This window comes from Nomascus leucogenys, chromosome 8 (assembly GCF_006542625.1).
Source record: "Nomascus leucogenys isolate Asia chromosome 8, Asia_NLE_v1, whole genome shotgun sequence".
In the NCBI taxonomy this organism is placed as follows: domain Eukaryota; kingdom Metazoa; phylum Chordata; class Mammalia; order Primates; family Hylobatidae; genus Nomascus; species Nomascus leucogenys.
The window spans coordinates 103,802,248-103,819,644 of NC_044388.1; the positions used below are offsets into that span (position 1 = coordinate 103,802,248).

Below are 17,397 nucleotides of genomic sequence, written 5' to 3' on the forward strand. Positions count from 1 at the left end.
GTATCTCCAGCACGTAATAGTTCCTGGTAGTAATATATATAGTAGTAATTCAGTAAATTTTTGTTGGGTAAATGGATGGGATTAGATGGCCCACACAGTTAGAAAGCACACAGACCCGTCTTGCCCATCAGGTGCAGATTCCCACCCTCTCTGACCTCCCTGTGCTCCGCCTGTCCACGTAGCCACAGTCTTTCTGCCAGGAGGAAGTGCAAACTTGATGCTAAGGCTGCTTGAGCTGAGGATGAAGAAAAGTAGTGAATAGAAGGATTTTTTTTTCCTCAGCAAGAATTAGCTCTCAACAGCTTTCTAGTCCAGTAAGCATAGAATAAAATGTAACTGCTAGACTTCAGAGTTCAGTTCCCAACCTGTAAGACGATCATATTTGGATCAAAAAAAATTTTGAACCAGAGGCCTGGAAATCTAAACACACATGATTTTATGTTTCACAGATTCATTTTGAGTGTTACGGAGTGTGTGCTTGGGAACCCTAGTGTGGGCAGCTGTCCTGTCCTGTGCCCACCAGCCTTGCAAAGCCTCCTAACATCAGGGCCATTAGAGTGACACCATGTGCTTTCCTTTCCCTTACAGACCACCATGCGGGACCTGTCCCAGATGCTGAAGAAGATGCCTCAGTACCAGAAAGAGCTCAGCAAGGTATGGCAGCCCCAAATCATCTGTTTGAATCATTGAGTAGAAATAGCTGCAAAAAGACTTCTCAAAGCCCTACTACTCTAATTGATTCATGGAAATTCACAGATATTCAGTCATCTTCAATTTTTATTAGACAAGAAATGAAAGGCTGGGATAGGCACCTTATTTCCTGTCACTTTCTTTTCTCCTCTTTATCTTTTCCTTCCTATTCCCTTGCTGTTGGCAGGAGGCCTCAGTTCCTCACCACATGGGCCTTTCCACAGGGCTCCTTGAGCATCCTCCCAACAGGGCCATTGGCTTTCCCCAGAGTGAGCCGTCTAAGAGAGAGCATGCTAGGAGGAAGTCACAATACCTTTTATGTCCTGATCCTGGATGCCATGCATTATCACTTCCTCCACATTGTTTGTTAGAAGCAAGCTACTTCCTTCCTTCCTTCCTTCCTTCCTTCCTTCCTTCCTTCCTTCCTTCCCTCCCTCCCTCCCTCCCTCCCTCCTTCCTTCCTTCCTTTCTTTCTTTCTTTCTTTCCCTCTGTGGCCCAGGCTGCTATCTGCTCAGCTCGCTGCTGCCCGCGCCGCGGACTGCCTGGGACTGCCGCCGCGCGCCACCGCTGCCTGCTTTTTCCTATTTGGCTGCAGGCGCGCGGTCGCCATGTTGGCCACGCTGCTCGCCAGCTCCTGACGCCGAGTGCTCTGCCCGCCTCAGCCTCCCGAGCCCCTGCCCGGCCACCACCCCATCTGGGACGTGGGGAGCGCCTCTGCCTGGCTGCCCCGTCCGGGAAGAAGTGAGGAGCGCCTCTGCCCGGCCGCCCCATCCGGGAAGAAGTGAGGAGCGCCTCTGCCCGGCCGCCCCGTCTGGGAAGAGGTGAGGGGTACCTCTGCCCGGCCGCCCCGTCTGGGAAGTGAGGAGCGCCTCCGCCCGGCCGCCCCGTCCGGGAAGAAGTGAGGAGCGCCTCCGCCCGGCCGCCCCGTCCGGGAAGAAGTGAGGAGCGCCTCTGCCCGGCTGCCCCGTCTGGGAGGTGAGGAGAACCTCTGCCCGGCCACCCACCGTCTGGGAAGTGAGGAGCGCCTCAGCCCGGCCGCCCCGTCTGGGAAGTGAGGAGCGCCTCTGCCTGGCCGTCCCGTCTGGGAAGTGAGGAGCGCCTCTGCCCGGCCACCCACCGTCTGGGAAGTGAGGAGCGCCTCTGCCCGGCCACCCACCGTCTGGGAAGTGAGGAGCGCCTCTGCCCGGCCACCCACCGTCTGGGAAGTGAGGAGCGCCTCTGCCCGGCCACCCACCGTCTGGGAAGTGAGGAGCGCCTCTGCCCGGCCACCCACCGTCTGGGAAGTGAGGAGCGCCTCTGCCCGGCCACCCGTCTGGGAAGTGAGGAGCGCCTCTGCCCGGCCGCCCCGTCTGGGAAGTGAGGAGCGCCTCTGCCCGGCCACCCATCGTCTGGGAAGTGAGGAGCGCCTCTGCCCGGCCACCCATCGTCTGGGAAGTGAGGAGCGCCTCTGCCCGGCCGCCCCGTCTGGGAAGTGAGGAGCGCCTCTGCCCGGCCACCCACCGTCTGGGAAGTGAGGAGCGCCTCTGCCCGGCCACCCACCGTCTGGGAAGTGAGGAGTGACTCTGCCCGGCCACCCACCGTCTGGGAAGTGAGGAGCGCCTCTGCCCGGCCACCCACCGTCTGGGAAATGAGGAGCGCCTCTGCCCGGCCACCCACCGTCTGGGAAGTGAGGAGCGCCTCTGCCCGGCCACCTATCGTCTGGGAGGTGAGGAGCGCCTCTGCCCGGCCGCCCTGTCCGGGAAGAAGTGAGGAGCGCCTCTGCCCGGCCGCCCCGTCCGGGAAGAAGTGAGGAGCGCCTCTGCCCGGCCGCCCCGTCCAGGAAGAAGTGAGGAGCGCCTCTGCCCGGCCGCCCCGTCCGGGAAGAAGTGAGGAGCGCCTCTGCCCGGCCGCCCCGTCAGGGAAGTGAGGAGCGCCTCTGCCCCGCCACCCACCGTCTGGGAAGTGAGGAGCGCCTCTGCCCGGCCGCCCCGTCCGGGAAGAAGTGAGGAGCGCCTCTGCCCGGCCGCCCCGTCCGGGAAGAAGTGAGGAGCGCCTCTGCCCGGCCGCCCCGTCCGGGAAGAAGAGAGGAGCGCCTCTGCCCGGCCGCCCCGTCCGGGAAGAAGTGAGGAGCGCCTCTGCCCGGCCGCCCCGTCTGGGAACAGGTGAGGGGTACCTCTGCCCGGCCGCCCCGTCTGGGAAGTGAGGAGCACCTCCGCCCGGCCGCCCCGTCTGGGAAGTGAGGAGCACCTCCGCCCGGCCACCCACCGTCTGGGAAGTGAGGAGCGCCTCTGCCCGGCCACCCACCGTCTGGGAAGTGAGGAGCGCCTCTGCCCGGCCACCACCGTCTGGGAAGTGAGGAGCGCCTCTGCCCGGCCACCCACCGTCTGGGAAGTGAGGAGCGCCTCTGCCCGGCCACCCACCGTCTGGGAAGTGAGGAGCGCCTCTGCCCGGCCACCCACCGTCTGGGCAGTGAGGAGAGCCTCTGCCCGGCCACCCACCGTCTGGGAAGTGAGGAGCGCCTCTGCCCGGCCACCCACCGTCTGGGAAGTGAGGAGCGCCTCTGCCCGGCCACCCACCGTCTGGGAAGTGAGGAGCGCCTCTGCCCGGCCACCCCGTCTGGGAAGTGAGGAGCGCCTCTGCCCGGCCGCCCCGTCTGGGAAGTGAGGAGAGCCTCTACCCGGCCACCCATCGTCTGGGAAGTGAGGAGCGCCTCTGCCCGGCCACCCATCGTCTGGGAAGTGAGGAGCGCCTCTGCCCGGCCGCCCCGTCTGGGAAGTGAGGAGCGCCTCTGCCCGGCCACCCACCGTCTGGGAAGTGAGGAGCGCCTCTGCCCGGCCACCCACCGTCTGGGAAGTGAGGAGCGCCTCTGCCCGGCCACCCACCGTCTGGGAAGTGAGGAGCGCCTCTGCCCGGCCACCCACCGTCTGGGAAGTGAGGAGCGCCTCTGCCCGGCCACCCACCGTCTGGGAAGTGAGAAGCGCCTCTGCCCGGCCACCCCGTCTGGGAAGTGAGGAGCGCCTCTGCCCGGCCACCTATCGTCTGGGAGGTGAGGAGCGCCTCTGCCCGGCCGCCCCGTCCGGGAAGAAGTGAGGAGCGCCTCTGCCCGGCCGCCCCGTCCGGGAAGAAGTGAGGAGCGCCTCTGCCCGGCCGCCCCGTCCGGGAAGAAGTGAGGAGCGCCTCTGCCCGGCCGCCCCGTCCGGGAAGAAGTGAGGAGCGCCTCTGCCCGGCCGCCCCGTCCGGGAAGAAGTGAGGAGCGCCTCTGCCCGGCCGCCCCGTCCGGGAAGAAGTGAGGAGCGCCTCTGCCCGGCCGCCCCGTCCGGGAAGAAGTGAGGAGCGCCTCTGCCCGGCCGCCCCGTCCGGGAAGAAGTGAGGAGCGCCTCTGCCCGGCCGCCCCGTCCGGGAAGAGTGAGGAGCGCCTCTGCCCGGCCGCCCCGTCTGGGAAGTGAGGAGCGCCTCTGCCCGGCCGCCCCGTCTGGGAAGTGAGGAGCGCCTCGGCCCGGCCGCCCCGTCTGGGAAGTGAGGAGCGCCTCGGCCCGGCCGCCCCGTCTGGGAAGTGAGGAGCGCCTCTGCCCGGCCACCCATCGTCTGGGAAGTGAGGAGCGCCTCTGCCCGGCCACCCATTGTCTGGGAAGTGAGGGGCGCCTCTGCCCGGCCACCTATCGTCTGGGAAGAAGTGAGGAGCGTCTCTGCCTGGCCGCCCCGTCTGGGAAGTGAGGAGCGCCTCTGCCCGGCCGCCCCGTGTCTGGGAAGAAGTGAGGAGCGCCTCTGCCCGGCCTCTCCGTCTGGGAGGTCTACAATGGAGGCCAGAAGCAATGTGGGGGCTGGACGTGGTGGCTCACGCCTGTGGTCCCGGCACTCTGGGGGGCGAGGCGGGTTGATCACTTCGGGCTAGGAGTTGGAGACCAGTCTGGCCAACTTGGCGAAACATGAAAAATACAACAGACAAACCAACCAACCAACTCAGTGACAACAAACAGGTCTACCCTGGAGTCATACTCTAATTTTTTTATTTTCCTCCTTTCTGATCCTTTATCCACTTTCTTTTTCTTCCTCTTCCTTCTCCTCTTCTTTGTCAATAGAGGATTGAGTTATTATCACTGATCCACATAAGTCCCTCTCTACCTTATTTTAACTCCCACCCCCATTTCTATTCCCCGACTTCCATGTGTAACCTTCCTAATATGTTTGATACGCATCTTTTTGTTTGTATGTATTTTTAGAAAATGTTTTTTGTTTTTGTGTGCAAAAAAAAAATTAATAAAAAAAAAAAAAAAAAAAAAAAAAAAAAAAAAAAAAAAAAAAGAAGCAAGCTACTAATTCCAACCTACAGTTAAGGAGGGAATGAAGCTCTGCCTCCTAAAAGGAGGAGTATCAAAGAATTTGTGGACACATTGTAGTAATAAAACCATCATTGGCTGGGCGTGGTGGCTCATGCCTGTAATCCCAGCACTTTGGGAGACCGAGCTGGGCAGATCACCTGAGGTCAGGAGTTCGAGACCAACCTGGCCAACATGGTGAAACCCCGTCTCTACTATAAGTACAAAAATTAGCTGGGCGTGGTGGCACGTGCCTGTAATCCTAGCTACTCGGGAGGCTCAGGCAGGAGAATCACTTGAACCCAGGAGGCAAAGGTTGCAGTGAGCCAGATTGCACCACTGCGCTCCAGCCTGGGCAACAGAGCAAGACTCTGTCTCAAAAAAAAACCATGGTGCCACCTACCCTCATAAAGGATTTCTCCTTCGTCTTAACTCTTTTAGAATGTGGTTTGTCCCTCTCTTTTGACATGTAACACTTTCTACTTTGTGATGTTTGTGTACCCGCTTGTACACACTTTTTTACCTCCTTTCTGAGGCTAGCGACTCCTTGGTGCCCAGTGGTGTTTTATACATAGTAGGTGCTCAGTAGATGTTGCATGCATCCGTGATTAGTCCCTTAGTCACAAACTGTTGTGCTTTTTCCTAGTACTCCACCCACCTGCACCTTGCTGAGGACTGTATGAAGCATTACCAAGGCACCGTAGACAAACTCTGCCGAGTGGAGCAGGTAGGACTCTCCTCCTTCCGCCATGGCAAGTTTTTGCCAGGCCTATTTACCCAGCAGAATTTTAACATCTGACCTTGAACATCCTGCAGAATCATAGGAAATAGAGACGGGAAGGCCTGCTAGATCATGCTTTCTCAACTCTGGAGCCAGTGCGGTTCCACTGCCCATGGTAGGGACTAGAGTAGTTGGGAATGCTGTGCTGTTTGGATTTTGCATGCCTATTTTGAAAGGCTCTGTTTTCCCTGGAATGAGTGAAGAAAGATGCATGGGGTTCTGAGGCCTACATTGACAGGGCTGGCAGAATTTTATATTCTGAATGTGTTCTACTCTTGCCATGGCCAGACCAGCTTTGGAGACCTCGAGGCTGACAGAGGGTAGAGCAGTAGCAATCAGAAATTTGCCCAAAGCATCCCTGATCACAATTAGGATTGTAAATTGAGAATTTGGGGTTTGAGTTCTCTGTCACTGATTATTTGATGTGCCTGTTTCTTTGTGTTTCATTTTTTTCATCTGCAAAAGGGAAATCATTGCTGACATTTTTCAAGGTTGTCTTGTGGAGTCACTAACCCTGGCTTAGATTCATCCTAATTCTTCAAGTGTTTCAACATTATAAAACCATGGTTCAACTTCTAAGCGAAGAGAGGACGTTAAAAGATTCTGAAGCTGGCTGGGCGTGGTGGCTCAGGCCTGTAATCCCAGCACTTTGGGAGGCCGAGATGGGCGGATCACGAGGTCAGGAGTTCAAGACCAGCTTGGGCAACACAGTGAAACCCCATCTCTACTAAAAATACAAAAATTAGTTGGGCGTGGTAGTGGGTGCCTGTAATCCCAGCGACTCGGGGGGCTGAGGCAGGAGAATCGCTTGAACCCGGGAGGCAGAGGTTGCAGTGAGCAGAGATTGCTCCACTGCACTCCAGCCTGGGCAACAGAACAAGACTCCGTCTCAAAAATAATAATAATAAGATTCCGAAGCCTCAGCTTGGCCTCTTTTCATAGAAAAAAAAACAATTCAGGATCTCAGTGTGAAGCTAAGATTTCAATCCTCTGGTTTGGTGTGACAGGCTCAGCTTAGGATTGTAAGCCCTGTCCTGTATCATTGGATATCTTATAAGGGGAAGTAGCCCTGCTAAAATTCATCAATTTTACAGGGGATTATAGCAAACACAAGGTGTCCTCTTGAAAAGAACCTGGCCATCTAGAAAATAGGTCATACGTAAATCAGTAAAAATGCAGTTTGGGATTAATTTTGGAAGTTTACAAATTTTCAGAAGTGATCAAAAGTATTGTTGAACTAATTGCATTATTAAAATCATGTCCTGCTAGTCAAATGTCTGTTGAGGCTGGTGGTAGGACTGAAAGGTGAACGGCCTGTGAGAAGCGTCCTGCCTTCCTGGGACACAGACTGGAGAGAGACTATGAACTTGAGATCAGAATTTGTATGGCTCTTGGGATCTTGAGAGAAAAAAAGAGAGCCTTCAGGCAACCTCCTAAGAGCCACAAAGGAAGCTGCAGCTGTGAGTCCTGGTTGGCTGAGACCAGCGTGCTGCCTTCTCTGGATCTGAGTCTTGCCTGCATCATGAAGCGGGGCCAGGAACTTGTGTTCACTTCACTCTTTTTCATGTCTAGTTCTTTTTCAGCCCTTATCTTCCCCTTCATCTCCTGGGGTTTGGATTTGCTGGTTTGGGGGCTCTTTTTTTCCCTTCCTCACTCATGAAACATGGTAGAAAGATTAAAAACATGTTAAAACCCTAGAGCAGTTCAAACTCAAAAAGCATGTGCTTCATTGTGAGGGGAAGCAGAATGGAAAGTATCTACCCACGTGAAGGCGTCCTAAAATCCCAGCACTTTTCATGGGAGGGAAGCACGTCCCTTTAAGCCCCGCTCCCTCACAGGGCCTTGTACCTCTAGAGGGCCTACCAAGATTTAGTCTTTTTTTTTTTTTTTTTTTTTTTTTTTTATGAGCCAGGGTCTTGCTGTGTCACCCGGGCTAGAGTGCCATGGTGCAATCATAGCTCACTGCAGCCTTGAACTCCTAAGCTCAAGCAATCCTCCTGCCTCAGCCTCCTGAGTAACTGGGACTACAGGCATGTGCCACCATGCCTTGGTAGAGATGAGGTCTCCGCTGTGTTGCCCAGGCTGGGCTCAAAAGATCCTCCCACCTCAGCCTTCCAAAGTGCTGAGATTACAGGCATGAGCCACCGCCCACAGCCAGGATTGAGTCTTTATCTGAGAAGCTGGCACAAGTACACTGGCACTCACCTACAGTGAACAGCCTACTTTAAAACAAGATGGTAAATCATTGTGGTTTCTGTTGGGCAAGTGGCACTCAGGGCTTTTGTCCACCCTCACTGATGCTGTGGGAGACAGTGCTGATCACACTCCTGCTAACGACAGTGCATTATAAGAATAGAAGCACCTGTTTAAGACCTTCCCCAACCAAGGTGGCAGTTCTAGACATTTGTGGATCTTGAATTTCCTAAGAGCTACCGTTCCTCCACACTGTCACCAGAGAGATGGAGCCAATGAGGTATGTTTTCCTTAGGACCTGGCCATGGGCACAGATGCTGAGGGAGAGAAGATCAAGGACCCTATGCGAGCCATCGTCCCCATTCTGCTGGATGCCAATGTCAGCACTTATGACAAAATCCGCATCATCCTTCTCTACATCTTTTTGAAGAATGGTAGGGCTGTGGGACCTAGAGGAAGGCACAGACCCTGTCTTGGGGAAACTGAGACAACTGAGAAAGAGGAAACAAAGTAGAGAAGTCATTTAAAAGACGTGCACTGGGGAAGGAAAAGAAGATCCTAGGGGCCCTTTTTGTTTGGGGAAATGCAGTGTAGTCAGATCACTGCAGCTAGAGGCTGAATGTCCCCCGGTCATTGTAGACTTAATAAATGGTATGGAGTAGATGGAAGAGGACAGGGCTGGGGAGAAAGGGAAAGCTGCTTGGCCTTGTGGCCAGTTTACCAGAGCTATGCCCATCAGGTATTTTTAACTTGCATCACATTGGTAATCTCTGCCTTTAAAGAACTGACTTTTACCCAGTTCAATCACAGTTGCTCAGGAATGTCTATTGTACAAAAGATAGATAATAAGACTCTTGTCCAATTTGACTTTGATTCAGGGTGGGGGTGGGCAGGGGTTGCTGAGAAGCCAGGGGGCGGATGGAAACACAGACTATAGGGGCAGCTGCTGACGTTCCTCACTCAGGCAGAGTGGCTGGAGGGGAATCGGGATCCTCATGTTGTCCTCACCAATAGTGAATCTGATGAGGTAGAGGAGCAACGTCCACTAACCCTGAGGGGAGAAGGGCCACCATCTGGCCTGTCCCATTGGGTGCATGGGGGCTGTGTGTGGTGATCGGGTGTCTTGTACCCTCAGGCATCACAGAGGAAAACCTGAACAAACTGATCCAGCACGCCCAGATACCCCCAGAGGATAGTGAGATTATCACCAACATGGCTCACCTCGGCGTGCCCATCGTTACCGATGTAAGAGGCCAGCTCAGGTTCCGGGGGAGGCGGGAAGGGAGCTGGCAGATCTGTCTGCTTCTACTCTGACTGACATACAGCATCCTCTGATACACACTCGTACGTCAAGAGAGAGAGACATGGAATCAGAGGGATAAAGGTGTAAAGCTATATATAAATCAGAGACACAAAGCCAAGAACCTAGACCTCAACAGCAGTGAGTCATTCACAGTTGTGAAAGCTGAGCTGTCTTGGAACCAAACCATAACAGGGGTCCCCGCCGTTTTATCTGTCTTGTCTCAGGGTCTGTCTGGCCTCACCTTTGGACAGCTTAGCCTCAGCATCCCCTGTGAAGATGAGAATATTACACTTAGAGCTAGCAGTTTGGCCACCTTTGAGTCTTCTGCACTGGGTTGGTTCAGAGCCAAGTCAGGGCAGGTTGTCTGGGAGGCCTGGACCACATGATGTGCTCTAGAAGAGGTGGGGTGAAGCCTCCAGGACCCTTGCAGAGGACTTTGCCATGAGCCTTGCATGTCACAGCCCCACTGTGTGCTTATCTTCTATAGGCACTGCACTAACAAAGCTAAGGTTGCATATATTCTCCCTCTGGAATCTTATAGACAAAACTATTCCAGTACCACCAGACCATAGCCCTGTAACTAGCAGGAGTTTGGCATTTTTAAACCCTTGTTCACAAGAGGGATCAAAATGAGAATGGAGATGTGCATTCATTCAGTGCAACTGGGCTGCTGAAATCCGATACGGCATGCTCCAAGCAGTATGCCCTCCTCTAATAGGCAGCAAACTACTGTTTCAACTGCCTGGAGTTTTTTTTTTTAATGGCACTTACATACTTGACCTATGTTTGCCATTTTTTATGACTTTTTTTTTTTTTTTTTTTTTGAGATAGAGCCTCACTCTGTAGCCCAGGATGGAGTGCAGTGGTGAGATTTTGGCTCACTGCAACCTCCACCTCCCACGTTCAAGCAATTCTCCTGCCTCAGCCTCCTGAGTATCTGGGATTACAGGTGCACACCACCACACCTAGCTAATTTTTGTATTTTTAGTAGAGACGGGGTTTCGCCATGTTGGCCAGACTGGTCGTGAACTCCTGACCTCAGGTGATCCGCTCACCTCAGCCTCCCAAAGTGCTGGGATTACAGGTGTGAGCCACCAAGCCCGGCCTTTTTATGACTAAAGAACAAGTTTGCTCCAGGTTCCCAAAAGGGCACATTTGGGGCTATTCCATGGAAAGCCATCCCCCCCCATTACTGTTGGCCAGTGCTGCCTCTGGGGTCCTTCAGAGAATTTCCAGAGAGTAGCAGAGGTCACCTAGGGCCCAAGTGGCCCTGACTCAGGTTCTAACCTGGTGTGTGTGTGCATGCAGTCCACGCTGCGTCGCCGGAGCAAGCCGGAGCGGAAGGAGCGCATCAGTGAGCAGACCTACCAGCTCTCACGGTGGACTCCAATTATCAAGGACATCATGGAGGTTAGTGCTGGGGCACAGGGAGAAAGAACCAGGCCCAGGGCCCTTGGCTTGTAAGCCTGGATGCTTCCAGCTTCACCTGCTGTGAGGTGCTGCTGACTTCACGGGTACTGCCTCCACTTGAGGATTCGCATCCGGGCCTCCTTTGGCCCTCATGGCGCCCCTTGCCCAAGAGCTGAGAGACTGAAGCACAGCCCCAGATCTGTTTGTTGTTATGTCTTGGAGCATTCAGCTCCTATAATAGAGACCCCTCTAGGGTGCCGCATCCAGAGGGGTCCAAGTGCATCTCAAAGGTCAGATTAGTGACATCACACCTCCACACAGGTGCAGTGGCTCAGCACACCTCCCCAGCGCGGCCCTGCCTGCCCTGCCCTGCCCTCCTCCTACTGTTCCCTACCTGAGCCTCCACACACCAGCAAATCGGATTCTGCTCCTCTGGCCAAAGCAGCCCCTTGCCTGGCATGTTCTCACCCCTCCACTCCCCTTCCCAGATCCTGCTTTCCATCAAAGCCTCGCTTGAATCTCACCGTTTCCATCTGCTGCCCCACCTGTCTGACCACTCAGCACACGGAGGCCTCCCCTGGACTCCTTAGTGCACATGTGCCTCTTGGTGCCTTGGGTCACCTTTTCGTTTGTTGGTCCTGTCCCCTCAGCTGCTCTGTCTGCACAGAGCCTCTAGTGCAGCAGGTGTTTTTGCAGTTGTTGGCTGGAAGGTGTATAAGGTGGTGGCCACCACAGTAGCCCTGTGGGGTCACTCCCTTCTCTCCTTGTAGCGGGAAGAGACCCTGCATAGAATCCTGCACCACTAGATCTTTCCAACTTGATTGGTGAACAAAACTGGGGTCTAGAGAATGAAGGGGTTTTTCTCGGGATCCCTTAGTTAATTCCTGGCAGCCCAGGTGTTCCTATTGAATTGTACATTAATATAAATGTATTTTAAATATATAGAGTGAGTCAGCTCCCATTTTTAAAATCCACAAACTAAAAGGATGGGTGAACATGAAACATCTAGAAACCAATTATATCTCTTTGCTTGTTGGGATGGCCAACCCCTCTGTCTCATTCCCTCCTTTGTTCTTTGTTCTCTGCTCCGTTTTGCTCCCCCTCCTCTCCGATCCCCTAAAGAGACATGTGTAGGCTTCATGTGGGAGCTGTAAAGAAGAGTGTGGATTTCTAGGCAGCAGGATGTAGATGGTGAGAGTCCACCCACCAGATAATTAGACACTTGAAAAATGGAGAGGGTAAGGCTCCTTCGTGCAGGAGAGACACTGCTTGTGCCTGGTTTCTACAAGGCTGATGGCAAGTATCAGGAATTTATTGGACAGAATGCATCATTTATAAAACCTCATGTAGAATATGAAAGTGAATAAACTGGAAGAGAAGCAAGAAAAAACTTCTCTTAAAAAGCAGGCTATCTCAGTATAGCAGCCAGTTACAAAGCATCTGCTATAACTGAGCCCTGTGCTAGGCACCTCTGGCCACAGGGAAGGGAACTCTGGTTGTTGCAAACCTGACCATGGCTTTGCCAAGTGACATGTTCTACAGATCATCTGGCCTTGGTTCCCGTCAGCACTTTTCAGACAGATGGCAAGCTAATATCTGTCTCTTTTCCTTCTAGGACACTATTGAGGACAAACTTGACACCAAACACTACCCTTATATCTCTACCCGTTCGTCTGCCTCCTTCAGTACCACCGCCGTCAGGTAGGTGAAAATCCCTTAGCAAGGACAGAGGGGAGCCAGCTCTGGTTGGATGTCAGCTCTGCGGCCGTCCCACTGTGTGGCTGTGTGATTTACCAGAGCCCCCTCGCTGCTGCTCCCCGCAGCTGCAGCGTGGGCCAGGTCTGCACAGTGGTCCCACGGCCCTTCCCCCTCCAGCATCCCGTTCCTTTCTGATTCATCCCTCACACCTCCTCCCTCGCTCGCTCTGCATGAGCCATGCCAGCTTCCTCACACTTCTAGAACAGTCAGGCTTACGTTTGCCTCAGGACCACTGCACTTGCTTTTCCCTCTGCCTGAAATTATCTGTCCCCAGATATGTCTGCATGGGCTGGGCACAGTAGCTCACACCTGTAATCCCAGAACTTTGGGAGGCCAAGGCGGGTGAATCACTTGAGGTCAGGCATTTGAGACCAGCCTGGCGAACACGGTGAAACCCTGTCTCTACTAAAAATACAAAAGTTAGCTGGGCATGGTGGCTTATGCCTGTAGTCCCAGCTACTCAGGAGGCTGAGGCAGGAGAATTGCTTGAACCCGGGAGGCAGAGGTTGCGGTGATCCAAGATCGCATCACTGCACTCCAGTCTGGGTGACAGAGCGAGACTGCACGTCAAACAGACAAAGAAAAAATATGTCTGCATGGCTTGCCTCTTATCTCCTTTGGTCTTTAATCAAGTGTTACCTTCTCCAATCTTCCCTCACCACCCTGTTTAAAATTGCAGCGCATCAGCGTTCATAGCTTTACTCATGCAGTCCAAGTGTGGAGCAGCCCACATGTCCCCCAGCTGACGAGTGGGTAACACACGTGGTCTCTCCACACAGTGGCTCCTGAGAACAGTCAGGGCTGAGCATGCACTCGGGATGGTAGAGTTAGCAGCTCGAGAGGGCGACCCTGGCACTGCAGCTGTGCCACACCTGGCACCCCAGGATGTGCACATCTCTGTCCCTCCTCTCCTGCTTTCCCCGCCTGTCTTCTCTCTTGCGTCTCCTCTCTCTGTGTTCACTTTTGGCTTCAGCTGGGCCAGAGGCCTGTGGTGGCCTCTGTGTCATTGTGCAGCCCTTCTCATGGCAGCAGAGGTAAAACGTTTATTGCCAAATATGGCATAAAATACAAAATCCCCAGTAGCGCCACAGTCAGGGTGGGTGATGAGAATGGGATATCAAATGATTGCACAAGGAAAGAAAGCGACTGTGAGATTCTCTGTTGGCCCAAACAGTGCCCCAGGCGTCTTCCTGGTTTGGAAAGTGACTGTAAGGCTGTCATGAATCAGGAAGAAAGGTGACACATTGCAGTGGCCAGAAAGGACCTGCTCCTTTCATCTCATTTTTCTCATTTTCTTAACCTGGGAACAACCCATTTGTTCCTGTTTCTCAGTCAAAGGTAAAGAGCTATTGAAGGAAGCCCCTCTGGGAGCAGCCCTGCCACTGAAGTACTCTTCCTCCCTGGCTTCGCCGCAATTTCCAGGAGGCAGCTCAGGGATGGAGAAGCCTCCCCAGTGGTGCCTGGACAGGGTTCCAGGGCTTCCCTGTGCTTGGTCGTATAGCACAGAGCTCTTCATCAGACCAGGATTTGGGCTCATTTCCTTCTCCCCACCTGCCCCATTCAATGATGACCTCTTGGTCAAGGCCTGTGTCTCCTTGGGATGTGGTACTGGGGAGGCCCTGGCCTCCAAGAGGCACTCACTCAGTACATGTTTTCAGGGGATCTATGTGCCAGCCTGAAGGCAGATCTTAGACTGTCATCACTGTGCACTGACAGCAGAGCATCCAGGCAAGCTCAGAGGCATGCGCAACTTGGGGTAGACGTCTGCATGAGCCTCTAGCAGGGGGATGCTACAGAACTTGACCCAGCAAGCGTCAGAGCTGAACTGATCCTGTCTGTTGCCTGCATGTTTCTAAGAGTGACAAGGTCACAGCAGCACAGGCATTCATAGTGACTCTTCTCCTGGGAACCAAACCACTTGAAAATTGCATTGCAGTGAAATTCAGCCAGCACTCACTAAGCATCTACTCTGTTTGGGGCACAAGTGTACAGACCTAATATGTAAACAAACCACTGGGGTATGAAGCACTAGATGCCGTGAGTGCAGATAAACTGACTGACACTCTCTCTCTCTCTCTTTCTCAGCGCCCGCTATGGGCACTGGCATAAGAACAAGGCCCCAGGCGAGTACCGCAGTGGCCCCCGCCTCATCATTTTCATCCTTGGGGGTGTGAGCCTGAATGAGATGCGCTGCGCCTACGAGGTGACCCAGGCCAACGGAAAGTGGGAGGTGCTGATAGGTGAGTGGCCATGCTTCCAGCGGAAGGCGCCGCCGCATCGCACCTCGACTCCATTCCACGCTTTGGTGTCGCATCTGTCATAGACTCCCTTGACCCACAAAACTTAGTCTCTAGGTAACTGTGGACAGCAGTAGCTAGGGGCAAAGGGTTGCCTCCTTGGTCTGCCCTGCTGCGTCTCTCAATGGAAGGCAGCCTCATGAGGTAGGAAGTGCCTGATCCCAGGGTCCGGCAGACTCAGGCTCAGATTCCTGCCCTGCAAACTGCAAGTGGGTGACCTTGAGCAAGTGGCTCCAGCTCTCCAACCATTTCCTTACTCAGCAAAACGGGATCAGTAATACTCATTCACAGCCTTGAACTAGGCCCAAGATGAGGTCTATCAGTTTCCTGGCATTGGCCTCATGCCCAGGCAGGAATGGGCAGTGAATGGCAGTCAATCGCTGCCCTGTCAGGTGGAGATGGACAGATAGCTGTGAGCAGGTGCTGCCTGAAACTACTGCCTGACCGCTGGACTCTGCCCAGGGCTCCCCCAGCCACCTCCAACCACTTTCCAGGTCTGCCATGCCCTTTCTCATATTTCCTGTTCGTTTTCCAAAAGAGAGGAAGCAACTCGTAGGAGCTAGCTTAACGCAGCAGGAGACTTTTCTCCTTTTTCGTGCCTTTGGGGGCTTCTATGATGTTTAGGGCTGGAAGAAGATGAACGAGCTAAGAAAAGTCTTGCTTTCTCCAGATGCCTCCCTTTTTGTTTTGTTTTGCCCTTAACAAAATGGAAGGTACCCGCCAGCCTGGGAGTCCCTCTCAACACTGTCTGGCAAGAAGCTGTCATGTTCACTACCATGGCTGGGCTCTGTCCTCAGTGGAAACAGACTCATGCCGAGCAAGGAGTGAGGCCAGGGCTCTTGGCCTCCTTTTGGAAGGGGGTGTGCTCTGCACCCAGTGGGGAATTATACTCTCCAGGGCCAAGGATGGCCTCTCAGGCCACTTACACATGAACTGCTACAGGAAGAGGCCCTGAGCTGCCCCAGCTGGGAGGCATCGCTGACCTTCTCCCATAGGTGCCCACCACTGGTCTTAATCCCAGGCACAGTCATGATCTCGATAACAAGTGGCAGTTTTATACCTCCTATTTGGGGTGAGCAAGTCACAGCACCCCCACAAGCTATCCAAGTGAGCAGACTCCATAGACCAGTCCACATGGCTGTTGCTGGGTTTTTCAAGATGGATCTGGGGCTGTCAGCCGCCTCTCTGATAGTACAATCCAGTGGGGAGACTGTACCTCCCCGCTGCAGCCCTCAAGCTTCCCGTGTCAGGTCACCAGCTCTGCACATAACTGTTTTTCCCTTCTGTTGTATAGCCCCGGTGATAAAGCTCTCTGCTCCCTGCTTGCATATGTATTGCATGAATGTAGTGAGTAATTCTGAGCTCAAACACAGCTTTTCTGGACAGAAGCTGTCACAGCCAGGCTTTGGGTATAAATCTTCCCCTTCATCTTTAGACCTGACTTGAGGTTCCATATATCGGGAGGTGGGAACCTGGGGATATGAAGTTGCCCATGAAGATTCATGGAGGGGCCTTGCGCAGACAGCTGACGTCCGCTGTGTGGCCTCCCCTGCTTTGTGCATGCCAGCCGCCTTGCTACCATGTGTGTGCGTGCGCGCTTGTGTGTGTGTGTATGCATGTGTGCACGTGTGTGTGTCTTGCTTTCTCATACCTCATTGGCTGCATAAAATGTAGGCCTAAGTTGGCATGTTCCTGTGACGTACCTTTGTTCAAGCAGTCAGCTGGCCTCTGTTCTCCCACAGGTTCTACTCACATTCTTACTCCCACCAAATTTCTCATGGACCTGAGACACCCCGACTTCAGGGAGTCCTCTAGGGTATCTTTTGAGGATCAGGCTCCAACAATGGAGTGAGAGCCAAAGAAACAAAGTAAAAGCAGCTTATTACAGAAAAGAAACTCTTCCACTCTGAAGGGCTTTCTTTGATTATTCCGTCACTCTTTTTCTTTATTTCTTCCTTTTTAGTTTATTATTTATTTGATTTTGTTTCAACAAGAAAATGCTTGCAGTTCTCAACACCGATTGAAAATGTGTCCAGTGCTGCCCTCACAGCCCTGCCATGAACCCTTCGGGCTCTGACCTGCTGGCTCACTCATGCCTTGGGTTCCGCACTGCTCAGACGCCTGCAGGCCGCTGAGTGGAAACTAAAAATGATAATGACTGCTGTGAACAGTTGTCAGAGAGGGAACTGAAGTTTTGGGGGATGCCTGAAGCACAGTGCCCAAGCCTGCTGGTCTGGGATGAATTTGTGGCCCCCACAAGGATTGTAGAGTGTCCTGGTTGTGCTGGGTGTGGGGGTCTGAGAGTGAGGCCAGTGGACATTCAGGGAACACCATGTCCAGGAAGGCAGGCGGTGGTGGAGATGGCTGGTCGTGAGGGAAGCTTGGCAGGCAATGTAGAATAGACCCCAGGTTAGTGGCAGCTGGACGGATGGTGTGAATACCTTTTTCCTAGGACAGGCACTTCTCAAGAAATAAGTTATAAGGGGTAATTGGGTCACAAGCCGCCATCTGCTTGGGGAACTCCAATCTTTAGTGGGAAGAGCTTTTGTTTCATGTTCCTCTGCAGGAAACGGCACTTAATGGTCATTTGCTCTTTTAGTAATTACTTTTAATTCTGTGGATCCTTTCAAGAGTTGAGTAGTCATACCCTCTCTCTCCCACTGAAGTCC

General features: G+C 53.7%; 1 protein-coding gene across 2 annotated transcripts in view; it reads left to right on the forward strand.

The window, feature by feature from the left end:
• STXBP1 (syntaxin binding protein 1) overlaps nt 1–17,397 on the forward strand; it is an 83,759-nt gene that overhangs the window by 58,904 nt on the left and 7,458 nt on the right. The window contains exons 12-19 of one of the 2 annotated variants that reach the window (XM_030817852.1): nt 589–654; nt 5,633–5,713; nt 8,256–8,394; nt 9,096–9,205; nt 10,572–10,673; nt 12,289–12,374; nt 14,517–14,671; nt 16,471–16,596. In XM_030817852.1, the coding sequence (XP_030673712.1) occupies nt 589–654; nt 5,633–5,713; nt 8,256–8,394; nt 9,096–9,205; nt 10,572–10,673; nt 12,289–12,374; nt 14,517–14,671; nt 16,471–16,580 (849 nt within the window). In that variant the 3' untranslated portion in view covers nt 16,581–16,596. The remainder of the gene's footprint in view (nt 1–588; nt 655–5,632; nt 5,714–8,255; nt 8,395–9,095; nt 9,206–10,571; nt 10,674–12,288; nt 12,375–14,516; nt 14,672–16,470; nt 16,597–17,397) is intronic. The other variant, XM_030817853.1, reaches the window with a different exon arrangement.